We start from the raw sequence: 14,220 nt of genomic DNA, 5'->3' as shown, positions 1-14,220 counted from the left end.
GTGCAATGGGTAAATCTGCACTCTTCGTTCAGTCTGGAAGGTGCTGTGCAGGATGTAGAAAGGCTAACATTTTATGTGTTCTGAGGATTTGGAAACAAGCGCGTAACAGCCGAACCAGAAATTAGGGTGATGACCGAGTTACAGAAAGCAAAAAGTTAAATGATAAAACTGTGTGAAGTGGATTATGCAGCAGAAGGCTTGAATAAGACTGTGGGGTGGACAAATAGTTTTTTTTTAAAAACATTCATTCATTCATTCATTCATTTTCCATGGCGCTTTTCCATTGACTTCCAAACAACTAATGCATTAAAATTAGATTAATCGTGATTGAATGATATGAAAACAGCACGGTAGGGACTTATCTGTGCAAAGGCATTAATTACGATCCCCTAATTACCTCCACCAAGCACAAGGAGGAGTTAATGCTTTCATTAGTGGGTTTGAATTAAGGCCAACACTTGGCACTGTTTGCGGTGCGGTGCCCCCAAATGGCGTTTGTCAAAAAAACAATGATTTCATATAAACCAGATAAATAAACTATGGACAAGGCATTTCATTTGTAAAGCAAAATTCAACACAAAGTAATTCAAAGTACTTTACATCACATGAAAATCAGATGCAGTTAAAATAGATTTAAAAAAACAAATAAATAAAATGATGCAAAAAAGACAAATCAGTAAGATGGGTAAAAACAAAAGCAATTCAAACAGGAAATAGAAGTAATGACAAATAAATGGATGAAAAGCAGAAGTCATACTATTGAATATTTGAACAAAAGAGGAAGTTATGAATACGCTGTAGTAAACAATAGCATTTTTAACCCTGATTTAAAGTAGCTAAATGTTTAAACACATCTCAGAACTTCAGGCAATTTCTTCCAGAGTTGAGGAGCATAATAACCAAATTCCGCCTCACTCTGCTTGGTTCTTGGTCTTGGAACACACATCAGACTAGTTCCAAACCTTAAGGTGTCTAGATGGTTCGTAGGGGTCAAACAAATCAAGCAGTTTAAGTTCATTGAGTGTTTTGTAGACCAGCAGTAGGTTTTTATAAACTTTAATCAGTCGCCCAAATAATTTTACAGTGACCTCCAGTCATTTTAGTGCTGGCATAGTAAAAAGTGTTTACATTTCCACAAATCTTTTTGAGGGGGTGAAGCATAGTTTTTTCACTGTAAAACTGCTTTTAGAGTTACCAACAAATGGCAGCTTGCTTGCAGCTCCAATAGATGTTGGAGGGCATTTATTAGCTACTTAGTTGTTGTTTTTTTAAACAGTGTTTCTATATGAATTCCCAGATGTACGCTTTTCACTTAACAAGCTGCATGAACTGTAGCCTTAATGAGGCCATCATGCTGCTTCAGTGAATACACTAGTGTTGCTGTTCAAAGAACAAGCTGGTCAAACATTGACATTGTCCTCATCCAATACAATTAGATTCTGGCAAAAAGGTCATCTGGGAATGCTTTTCAACATCCACCTACTTCTACTCTGTCTTCCTCCTCTTTGTGCTTCCATCCTAAACAGTTCACTTAAAATTTCCAAGTGTAGCTAATAATAGAGAGGGCTCACAGTCTTGGTAGAATGAAGGATATGTTAATATAACTCTCTTTCTCCTGTGGGCAACTTCCTGGTTGCTGACAAGGGGACAAGGGCATGAGCCAATAAAAGGAGGGGTAGTGAGAGCCAAGGTCGTCATGACAACGCTGCCCGGCTGTCAGCGCAGATCTAAGTCGAGCGTAAGATGCAAATGCTTCAATTGCTTGCATCTTAGCAAAGGAACGTATGCCATGATAGCCATTTTAAAATGTTCAATATTGTTATATTTTATCAGGACTCACAACATTTTATAAATTTTCAACAGACACATCCAAATTTCTCCTCCCAAAAATGAGACACAATTAGATGATGTGTCCATGAGCAAGCCCGTGTGTTACTCTTGTATGTGTGCCTAAACACCTCAAAATAGCCTCCAGACCTCAGTTAGCGAATTAAGTGACAAAGTGTTGGTGGAATAGAACACATATCACCATGACAACCTCTGTGCTTGATTGCTATGAGATGTGATTCTACAAGGTTTGCTTCTGATCTTCTTCTTGGTACTGCAAGGCGGATGAAATGTTCCATCCTTCTTAAGGGTTACTCATATGTGAACCATGCAGAACTATGTGTTAATGGGCGATTGCGTTCATTTTAAATAGATTTTTAGCTTTTTCAAGTAGTTTAAGAGAAGAACCCCTAACCCTAAATGGCACCACTCAAACAATCCCTTATCTAAGAGTGGTGTCTGATTGCTAATTGCTGGAGACCTTATTGTAGTCACATCTCAAACAATCAGAATTAAGTCATTTTTTAATTTACAGTCCTAAATCAAATAGATACCAAATGGCGTTGCAGAAAAATACCGGTTAACAAACAGGAAACATTAAAATATTAAATATATGATTAACAGTAAGTTGAATAAGTAAACAAAAGAAATAGAAATCAATTTTCAAAAGAAATTCATTTAATGAATTACAACATTCCTTAGTGTAAATCATCTCCAACAGGCAAGAAAATAAAAAACATTGAGGGGAATATTTATGATGTTTATTTTTATCTTATTGTTATTAAATACATCATTTTACTTTTAGGACTTCATAGTAGAGTGATATGTAAGGATGCAATGTTTCAAACTATCATCCAATTTGAAGCTTTTAGTTTTTGGCTGAAACAATCAAAAAAATTTCAACGACAGTACTTCATTTACACTGATAAGTTTAAGCAAATTCCCTACATTGTAGTTTTGCAGGAACAATTTCCCACCATGTACTAATGTTTCAGCAGACTCATAAGTATTCATAATGAGCCAGAAGGAATGAGATTGTAAATGACTCTAACGTTTCGGATTCTTTCTCGCAGAGACAGGAAAACTAAGTGCAATACCTAAAGCAAAGCAGAACTAATAGATCACAATATCACATGTGCTGTATGATCACCAACACAAGGTATCATTGTCATAAGTGAAGTCATACAAGAGCGGATGTGCAGGAACTCAACATGTAGACTGCCTGATGCTGCTAGACACAGCCCACTCCCACATCAGTCTCTAGGCCAGGTCGTATCTTTTAAAGTCATGGACATTCAAAGTTATTCATTTTATAGTGTAGTATGAGAGGCTGACTTATCCCAGTTGATGGGTATATAATCGATCCTGAAAAAATACTTAACACAGTAACTGCTGCCCATTATTTAATGCACTCATTCTCAGCATGCTCTTTGGCAAAGCCCTCAAGCTATTTACTTGAACATTAAGTCATTACTTCTGCCTGGAATTAGCAAGACTTTGAAAATTTGTTGTGGTCAACTTTCTTCTACTGGTTGCAGCTGTCAACAGATTTCCATCACTGCTAATTGCTTTGTATGGGCTCATTTATCAAAGTTTCAAAATGCATCGGGAAAAGAAAGTGCCTTTATTCCCAGTGACATTTTCTTTCGGTAGAAGACTTTGACCTTTTCTAGCTGTCTGCAGGTGACAAAAAACTGGTCAACAGGGCCGTGCTGTGGTACGTACCCTGCTCTCTGCAGAATGTCGACAAGATCATGGAGGTGCCACCCATCAAGGTACGTGGAAAACGTTGACCGCTTTGACCTTCATCAAGTCTGGCATTTTACCAAATTCCTATTTTAAATGGATCGCAGCTTTCTGATCAAGTAATAGTCATTCGGCATTGTGAAATCGTCACCTTACTTATTTGGCCTTTATGCCATTTTGAAATATCTTATTTGATGGAGCTCCATGCAGCAGTGTAGATCGTATGTATCCCAGTCCATTGCCATGGTCCTGCTTTAAATGTGTTATAAAATGCTTTATTTTTCTGCGTGTGATGAGGAAATTGAGTACATTCCTTAGCTTTGAAGTCTTTACAATACAGTATTTATCTGAGCACTCAGAGAGGGTAGTGGACCTCACATTAAATGATAAATTCGCCAACTCATCTGAATCCTTAATGACGACAAACGGTACGGAAAGTGGATTAGAAGATTGATGGCGTACAAATTAAGTGCTCTGAAACCTACAATACTGTTACTAAACCGTTTTTTATCATACAGTACAAAATGTCCACCTGATTATTCTCTGAAACTGATGGTAACTCTTGATTTGTCACGATTTTAACTCGACTTAACCTTCGTACTGTGTTCGGGTCAAAATTGACACGTTTTCAAGTTTGTGTATGCACAAATCACTGGTACTTTTTTAAGGTGGGTCAAGTCCACCTTTACCCCATGAGTAACTAAAACACCCACCCACCACCCGTTTGAGCTCATAATTGTCACCTGTGCACCCCACAGTCAGTCATAATCCAACTGCTACCATGGGCAAGACCAGAAAGCTTTCAAAAGACACCAGAGAAAAAAATGTTGAGCTCCACAAAGCTGGAAAAGGGTATGGGACAATTGGAAAGCGGCTTGGTTAGAATATATCAATAGTTGCATCAATTGTTAGAAATTGGAAAAGGCTAAATATGACTGATAATTACTTCGGGCTGGGGCTCCATGTAAAATCTCTCCTCGTGGGGCATCATTCATGATGAGAAGAATGAGGGCTCAGCCTAGAAGTATACGACAGGAGCTGGTCAATGACCTGAAGAGAGCTGGATGCACAGTTTCAAAGTCTACTGTCAGTAGAACACGACAGTGCAATGGTTTAAAAGCATGCATTGCTCAGAAGGTTTCCCTGTTGAAGTCAGTACATGTGAAGGACTGTCTGCAGTTTGCCAGGGACCATCTGAATGATGCAGAGGGTTCATTGGAGAAAGTCATGTGGTCAGATGAGACCAAAGTAGAACTGTTTGGTGCAAACTTTACTCGTTGTGCTTGGAGGAAAAAGAAGGATGAGTACAATCCCAAGAACACCATCCCCACTGTGAAGTATGGGGGGTGGAAACTTTTTGCTTTGAGGCTGCTTTTTGGCAAAGGGGACTGGACGACTGTAGTGTTTAAAGCAGCGGATGAATTGTGAAATGTATAGTCAGATTTTAAGCCACAACCTCCTTCCCTCAGTCAGAGACTTGAAGATGAGTTGTGGCTGGATCGTCCAACATGACGATGATACGAAGCACAAAGCCAAGCTGACCAAGAAGTGGCTGCATAAAAAGCATATCAAAGTTTTGGAGTGGCCTAGCCAGTCTCCAGACCTCAATCCAATAGAAAATCTTTGGATGGAGCTGAAACTATGTGTTTCTCAGCGACAGCCCTAAAACCTGAAAGATCTGGAGAAGATTTGTGTGGAGGAATGGGCCAGAATCCCTGTTTCTATATGTGAAAATCTGGTGAAGAACTACAGAAAGTGTCTCACCCCTGTAATTGCAAACAAAGGCTTCTGAACTAAATATTTTCACTGATTTTCTCAGGGGTACATACTAGTATAATTCTGAACCCCAGTAAATTACAAATAAATTTGTGAAAAATCATACATTGTGAGTTCCGGATTTGTTTTTTAGATTATGTCTCTATAAGTGGAAATGCATCTATGATTGAAATTTCAGACCTTTACCTACTTTCTAAGTGAGTGAACTTGCAAAATCTTAAGGGGTGCAAATACTTCTGCTCCTCACTGTATAGTAGTTATAATAATAAATAAAAATATGAACGGTAACCATTTTAAGCGTACTGTATTTGTAGTTTAATGGAGAACAAGAGGAGGAGGGACGGAAGCGCTACGAGACCCAGAAGACTGCGAGGCTGAAAACCAAAGAGATGATTGAAGAAGTTGTCCCACCTCCACCAAATCCAGGTAACAGACTTAGAAGGAAAGTAATTACATTCAAAAGTAAGAATGTTTGTAGAAATTATTTTCTTTCCATGTCATTTTGATCCATGAATCAGGACTTTGCTACTTGTTTTTTATATGGGGAAAAATGTAGACAACAAAAGTGCTGGGTGTTCTTTGCCTTTCAGAAAAGCACACAGTCGGCTTCAGTCAGTCCAGTCTGATCCATTTGGTGGGCCCATCTGACTGTACACTACATGATTATGTACATGGAGGTGAGTTAATTGCTTTGCCTCAGTCATGAGACTTTTTTTCTCCTTTCCCTGACAGCCAATTTTAAGTTGATCAATCAATGTCATTGATACATTTTCAACACATTAATGTAGTCCTCAAACCTTTTTGCACCCCGTACTGGTTTCACATCACGACCTATTTTGACAAGATACACTAACAATTGGCATGTTACTTATAAAAAAGTACAAAATCGGCCAGTGAAGAACCTATTAAGTTTGCTTGAGGAACATATTTTCACTGTAGACTGTTGCAGGCCACCATAGTGTATGTTACTCTCACCTTTAGGACTGAAGTGGAACACTATCTTCTTGTCAAACAGGTTTAGTTTTTTACAACATTTTACACACACAGGACACAGCACTATTCTTTAATCGCTATAGTTCGCACTTTTGTTGTCGTGTGACTTATAGGTCCATATTATTCTCTGACACCTTTACAGTCACCCCCTCTAGAGGGCCTAACACTTGAAATTTATTGCATAGCTATTTCTACACCTTGTTGCTTTTACATTCACTAAACCATATCGGATGTCTTTTGGCCTGGAAGTCTCTCAGTCTGTCAGGACTTGGCTCTGCAGTGGGACATGGTGATGAATTTAAGACCTAATATATTCACATTGACTCTGAGGTTGGATTGCGTCTGAATTTATGGATTATCTAGCCCATTTGCAGATCAATAATGTGTAGCAGTAATTAAAATTGGAAGATATAGGACCAGTCTACTAAATGTCACAACGGCTGTAAATTTTGTCATCTCATTCACCCACTGGCTTGTTGATACAATCCTTCTCCTAAAACAACAAATACTTGTTGTCCAATATTACCATTACCTGGAAGACTGAGCATTCAAAAAAATTCGTTAGCGGGGCCTCTTGGGGCCCGCGGGGCCTAGGGTGAGGCTTGTTGTCCCTTGCCGGTGGGGTGGACGCCCCCTGGTCGCCGGCGCTTGGTGTGGCGCCTGCTCGGGGTGCGGGGTGGGTGTTCGGTGGGTGGGAGGGGGGTGGGCGGTCGCGGAGGCGCCGTGGGTGTTCTGGGGCGGGGATTGATCGGGGCCCTGACGCTTCTTCCGCCCTGGGGCCGGTGGTTCTGGTGGACGGGGCCACGCCCGCGGGAGCCTGCCTCTTAACTCACGCACTTCTCACTTCGGCACTGTAAATATTTTTCACCCTGGCACTTACATGCTCATACATTTCTCCGGGGAGAGTTGGGACGGGGCTTTACAGTCCCAGCCCGACTCCCCCCTGTTTTTAATGCACCACACACCAAGGTTGTGGGATGGTTGGGACCTGCTGGGGGGGGGGGGCCTCACGGCTGCCTCCTCACCACAGGCCCCGCCATCCCTGCACCTTTTTTAAATGCACCACACACATCATACTCCACAGGAGAGCTCTGGCAAAGGGCGGTGGGACGGGCGGCTGGACAGAAACTCTATGCTGCGGTCCCACTGCCCCAAGCCAAGCTCTCCTATTTTAATGCATACATTGCACTACCCTCCCCTCACAGCCCCATCACGGTGCTGGGTGATGGCTGCCAGTCGGGAACCTGGCAGCCACAGTAATAGGGTGGTAGGTGGGTCCCACACTTTTTCTATATGGCGTGGCTCCCGGGGTGTGGCCTCCCCTCTGCCTCGGCTGCCGGCCGCGGGAGTGGGTTGGGGGGTCGGGTCTCCGATCTTGCGTCGCCCCATGGCAGTCCCTGGGCGTTCTCCTGCCTCCGCCTTCCCCTCTCTTCTCTGGCTGGGCGTCCGCCCTGCGCTCCGTCGCGGGTCGCTGGCTGGGCGCCGGTGTATCAGCGGGGTGTCGCCTGCACCGGCGGGGGACCCTGCCTTGCCTGGGGCTTGGTGGGCCGCTGGGGGTCCCGTGGCGTGCCGTGCCGGTTGGGGGGCTGTGGCTCGTGGTCCGGGTGGGCGGGCGGGGGTGGGTGTAGGCGTGGGGTTGGTGATGCGTCCCCTCCTGCCATCCCTGAAGGCCGGTTGATGGGCGCGCGGGTGGCCCGGGGGACCACCCTGGGTCCCGGGGGGGGGGGGTGACGGTGGCTCCTTTGCTGGGCGGTTGGAGGAGGGATGGGCTGCGCGTGGATCCCCCCGCCCCCCCGCCCGCCCTCCCTCCCCGGGCTGGCTGGGTGTGGGCCGTGGCCCTGGGTTGGTGCCCGCGCGGTCTCTCCGCCCGTCTGCGTGGCTGTCGCGCGCCCGGTGGGGCTTGCGTGCTGCTGGATGTGGTAGGGCATGCTCGGGTTGGGGGTTCCGGTGCCGGGATTGGCGATGCGGCGGCGTAGGATTGGTCGCCAACGGGCTTTCACTCATAAGAGATTCACACGATTACTGGGTTCTAGATCACAGAACTGATTTGTGTACACTCTACCCCTTTCAATCACTTTGTTTATAGTCTTATAGACACCCCCACCCCCATTCTCCTCTTTCACTGGCCAATAGGCCCCCACATGGTGTAAACCGGAAATACATCTCGCTGACGATAGCACCAGCATATTGGTAACTAGTTTAGATGTTCAATGTATTTCTTGTTGTTGTTTGTGTATGTGTTTCTTTTCTTTCTTCTCTTGTATTTCTTTTCTTCTGTCCCCCCATAATCCCTTCCTGTTCGCTGCTTTGTCATAATAAAAAGGTATTTTGAATGATCACAATGGGAGTATGTCAGACTCTCAATGTGAAACATTAAAACTGTTCAGAATCCGGGCACTTAGACTTCCATTCTCTGTGTCAAACAGCTGAACAGGACAGGTTTAAAAAAAAAAAAAAAAAAAAAAAAAAAATTACATAATAATAACAGTTAATCCAGTGTGGTGTAATCAGATTTTTTGTTTAGGTGTATGAACCTTAAAGTAGTACATGAGACATTGAATGAAAAAGTTATATTGGGAGCAAAATATTTTAAAATGTATTTGATATAATATGGTAATAAATAAAACTAACTTTAAAATATTCATATATTGATTTTTTTTTTTTTTAATCTTAAAGATCTTTGTATCCATTACAACAGGCTTTCAAAGAGCATTAAACCAATTTACATGTATTTAAAAATGTATTTATAAAAACCCTCTTGTATTATTTCAATTATAATGGATTTATCTTCTTGTTGACCTTTTTTGCAAAACAAACAAAAAAAAAAGGTGTTTGAGTTTTTCAGGCCGATAACTGATTTTGTCGCCGATATTCATTTGTAGTAAAAGTGGAAAAATTGGCATAAAAACATTGAATAATGCAAACATTGAATTTCATTGAAATAACTAAAGCATGTTTATTAAATCACACAAATAAAAAACAATAGCTCCAAAAGTGCCTGAATTTCCTCGACTCAGAAACATCTCTTATAAAGTTGAATAAAAGAAACAAATACAGTAGCTCTCTGGAAAAAAAAATGTTGTTCCAAAAAAAAAAAAAAAAAAAGTTTTAAAAATGTTACTGTCCCACCGAGACGCCTTCATAATAAGATTTTTTAAACAAGAATAATGTAGAAAAATGCTTTTTTTTTAATTAAATGCTTCATTGAGTGAGTCCAGTCAAATGTGCTCACTGCTGAGAACAGCTGCGCAGACGCACACAACGAGTTGCCACAGGACAGTAGTGTTTAACAAGCTAAACGATGATTGATATATTCAAAGCTTCAGCGCCTGTCAATCATTTTTATCTTTAACAAGCAAAATTCACAGTGCACTGCTGACCAAGTAAAGCAGCAGGAGGGAGATTTAGGCTGTACAAGCATGAAGCAGAAAAACATTAATATATTTTTTAAAATTAAAAACGTGATCCTTTTCACCCGATTCCAATTCTCTGAAAAATGGCGCAATCCCTAGTCCCCCTAAATGGACTTTTTCCATATCGGCCGGTCAGAAAAAAAAAAAAAAAGGCCGATACCGCTACATGTCAAATTTCCATTTATCAGTCTATCTCTATTCTGGACTATAAATCACACTTTTTTAATAGTTTGGCTGGGCCTGTGACTTATATTCAGGAGCAATATAGATGTTTTTTTTTTTCTCACTCTGACAGCCGTAAAAAGGTTAGGTTCTTTTGTTTAGGCTATAGTTATCTGAAAAACGAATATGTTCATATTTACAGATGCTTATTTAGCCTGTTGTTCTCCATTTTACCATTATTACTTTAACATATAATGTTTGTTCTTGGTTTCTGATAAATTAAAAAAGTGCCCCCAAAAATGCGACTAATACTCCAGTGCAATTTATGTTTTTTTCGCCTTCATTGTGCATTCTTTAGCTGGTGCAACTTATATTTAGGTGCAATTTATAGTCCAAAATTATGGTGATTTTATTGCTGTCCCAATTTTTTTTTTTTTTAATGTCAACTGTGTTACTCACTTGGATAAACATGGCTCACAGGGACAATCAGAACCCGGAGGTGACATCATTTTCAGGAAGTGACATCTGCCTTTCTTCGGGATACTGCCAAAAATAAAAATGCTCTTCCCTTTCAGTGGATATTCTTTGACTTTTCCTTCATTTGATTTCAGGAGACAGTCATACGTGTCAATTACTTTACCACAATATTAGTCTTTCATTTACCGTCGCTGCTGCTTAGCCTCACGACCATCATGGGGGTGACTCGGAAATGCCCCAAAATCTACAAGAAGTAACCCCAAAACGCACCAAAATCAACAGGAAATGACCTGGAATTGCTCCAAAATGAACAGAAAGTGACCTGATATCAAAAGTGGTACCAGAGGAAGTGAGATGAAATGTCCCAAAATTTACAGGAAGTGGCTTAAAATAAAGAAGAAGTGACTTAAAATAGCCGCAAAATAAGCAGGAAAGGACTTGAAATTAACATAAAGTAGCCTGGATTTGCCCCCAAAGGTTCAGGAAGGAATAATGCCAATGGCAAAACACACCTTAATGTTTATTATTTTAAGAAAATAAATGCATAAAACAAGAAAAATCTAGGGGGGGTTTCAAAGCAAATTGCACATTTTTATGTAATTCTCATATGCAGTTTTTCTACTAATTTATCTGCAGTTCCCTCCTCAGTCATTCTCATACGTATGCAATGTACAAGGTAGCGGCAACTCTGCGTTTGGGTTTCAATGTGTAGCAGACTGAATCCATGGCCTTTTAGTGTTACGTGGATGTCCCTTGGGGGAGGATGGAGCTGAGATTCCCACAGAAGGGAAGAGAAAGGGAATTGGGATGAATCACAAATGATGCGCAAGGGGGAACTCAATGAGTGGAAAAACACAAAAAAAGACGGTATCTTTTAACCACTCTTTTTGATGGAGATGTCATTCAAGGTGCTAAAGTTTGGCCTGCGCTATAGAGAGGATCCTTGAAATGACTGGAAAAGTAAAGCAGGGTTATAGTGCAGTGTGATTGAATATGTTTTCATAGTAACGTGTAACGTGTGCAAGGTTTATAACCCTCAGGAGCAAAGTGAATATGACTGCTACTAAAGGGACAAAACTAAACAGAATAAGTGTCAAGCCCGTCGCTGTGGTGAATGAGAATAATACTTGACTACCTCACGAGTAAAAATGGAAGAAAAATATGGAGTGGCTCTCCTCTTTGCACCTCCAACAACTTATTTTGAGGAGACTTGTTGGAGATATTTTTGTCCATTTGTTAGGACACCGATGTTGAATGCGATACTCTGGTTAACCAACCTTATCCAAATTCATCTTGGATTACTTCAAGGGGTTGAATTTGAGTTTCTCCACACCGAAGCCTTCTTAGCATGAACTTGCCTTGCACACTGGGGCACAGCCATGCTGCTACAAACTATCCCAACCGTAACTAATGGACTTGAAAAAGTACAGTACATACTGGTGCGATGCAAATTAATTCTGAGTTGTTTATCTGTATGTTGCATATTGGTTTGGTCCTGCCGGCATTTCTGTCCGTCCTTTGAGTGTCAAGAGGGCATGAGAAGAACAAGAGAGATGACAGGGAGATGAACCAAAGAGGGGTAGAGAGAGCACATGGAAGGCGGAACTGATGAATGTTGCACGTGTCACGCTTGGCTTTTTAATTTGAAGAGCTTGCTGAGACATCTGTCCAATTAAGGACCCTCCCTCCCCATACTGCACACACATACACACAAACACACTGTCTTTATACATGCAATTGCTCATTAGGGCAAAGCTCCCTTTTGCTCGCTGCTGCTGCTTGCACTACACTTATTTTGTTTACATAAGCAGGACTCAGGTCAGGCGTTCTCGCTTTTCTTCCTCGTCTGCTCTCTCCATTTCTTGCTTTGAGAGCAATGACTCCTATTTGAGAATACAACTAATAATTTTCTGTATGTTTTCCCTTCACTCTGTGGAAATGTGACCTAGTTCTCTACAGCCCAAGGTGATGTAATCAACATGCACAAACGCAGTAAAATTCAAGAGTGCGTATAAAAATATTCTATGTAGAAAAAGAGGAAATGTTGAGCTGTTCAGTTAGGCAACAGGAAAGTGTAACATTGCACAAGTCAACATAACACAGGTACATAATGACACAATGCAGTTTATTCTAGACAGGGGTGTCCAAACCCGTCCTCAAGGGCAAAGAGCATAGACAGTTTATCCAATGAAGTTTCTGCTAAAACAAGAAACTGATTACACTTGTAAGATACCAGATTGGTGAAAAGGTGTCTTGTTTTGTTGGAATGAAATTCAGCACCCCTGTGGCCAGTGTTGTCAGTAACGCATTACTGTAATCTGATTACTTTCTTCCAGTAACGAGCAATCTAACGCATTCATTTTTCCAAACTCGTAATTGGATAAGGTTAGTTTCCTTAGTGTCTATGCGTTACTATTTTCTTATTGCCTCATAATACAGGTCCCTCTACAAAAATAGCATGTTGTGATAAAGTTCGTTATTTTCTGTAATGTACTGATAAACATCAGACTTTCATATATTTTAGATTCATTACACACAACTGAAGTAGTTCAAACCTTTTATTGTTTTAATATTGATGATTTTGGCAAAAAAGTCAACAAAAAACAAAAATCCGTATCTCAAAAAATGAGCATATCATGAAAAGGTACTCTAAAGAAGCTACTAACCTAATCATCTGAATCAACGAATTAATGCAAAACCCCTGCGAAAGATTCCTGTGGGTTTTAAAAACTCCCAGCCTGGTTCATTACTCAAAACCGCAATCATGGATTCTATAATGATTTATACTAGTATATCGTTGGTTATTTGTTCATTTTAACGGAGGCGTTTCAGCGCTACATAAAGTAAGTAGCAGCTAATGTAGCTAAATCAGCCACACTGCCTTCATGCATAACGGTAACGTTATGTAACAACTTTAATCCCGTAATATTACAACTTTTTGCCCATGATATCACAGCTTTAACATCATAGTATTATTCAAAATTAAGTAATAAATAATTAAATATATAATAATTCTACATAAAATTACATGGTATTACAAGATCAAAGTTTCACAATTACTTTTTTCCCGTAACATTGTGACTTTAATTTCGTAATACTATGAATTTATTCTCGTAGTCCTATTTTTGTTTTTTTTGTTTCTTTGTCACTTTTGTCTGGCCATCGTATGGATGAACTCTTTTTATATACAGGACTCTCAACGGTGTGGAATACTGTACTTGAGTACTTAATGAGCACATTGGAGTTGTTAACCTACTTATGGGAAAAGTGGTTCATTAACAAAGTTAGAGCCCATTTATTGAACAAACATGAATGTACATGACCATATTATGTAGTCAGTGATACGTGCAAATTTTGAGTAATGTTAGAGTTCCAGGTATTCGCCTCAATTAGCAATGATGTCTCTTTAATAAAGCCATTCTCGTTCCCAATTTACGCATGGTGGGTGTGGCAGAAGCCCCAGAATTTGCATCCGTAAAAAGCACCTGTTTCTATTCCGTCTCTCAAAAGAAGGACTTGCATCAAATTAGCAAATCGAGACTTAAATAGAAAAGTTTGTGTTCCTAGTCAGTGTTCCAAATGTTTTTGATTTCTTAATGAGAGACTGATATCCTTTTACTGAATTCACCTGTACATTCCTATTCTATGTTGTGTGTTGCCGCCCACTTTTCCTCATTAATCTCGGCCCTTACCATCCTTAGTACATGTTCTAAGAAAGTGTACCGCCTGTTTCTATGGAAACAGCAGTTGAGTTCCACAAGTGGACACCTTTGCGGTCTAATTAAAATAAGAGGAAAAAATAGCAATGATTTTGAATGGGGTTTTT

General features: G+C 40.6%; 1 protein-coding gene across 4 annotated transcripts in view; it reads left to right on the top strand.

Moving 5' to 3' along the window:
• The window catches only part of acot7 (acyl-CoA thioesterase 7), a 69,618-nt gene that overhangs the window by 12,558 nt on the left and 42,840 nt on the right, over positions 1–14,220 (top strand). For all 4 annotated transcript variants that reach the window (XM_057859948.1, XM_057859963.1, XM_057859957.1 and 1 more), the window contains 3 exons: positions 3,511–3,602; positions 5,664–5,775; positions 5,940–6,026. In XM_057859948.1, the coding sequence (XP_057715931.1) occupies positions 3,511–3,602; positions 5,664–5,775; positions 5,940–6,026 (291 nt within the window). The remainder of the gene's footprint in view (positions 1–3,510; positions 3,603–5,663; positions 5,776–5,939; positions 6,027–14,220) is intronic.

The sequence above is a fragment of the Corythoichthys intestinalis genome, chromosome 2, assembly GCF_030265065.1.
Source record: "Corythoichthys intestinalis isolate RoL2023-P3 chromosome 2, ASM3026506v1, whole genome shotgun sequence".
Classification (NCBI taxonomy): domain Eukaryota; kingdom Metazoa; phylum Chordata; class Actinopteri; order Syngnathiformes; family Syngnathidae; genus Corythoichthys; species Corythoichthys intestinalis.
Note: the sequence above shows the minus strand (reverse complement) of the source record. Positions and strands in the feature narration are given on the sequence as shown.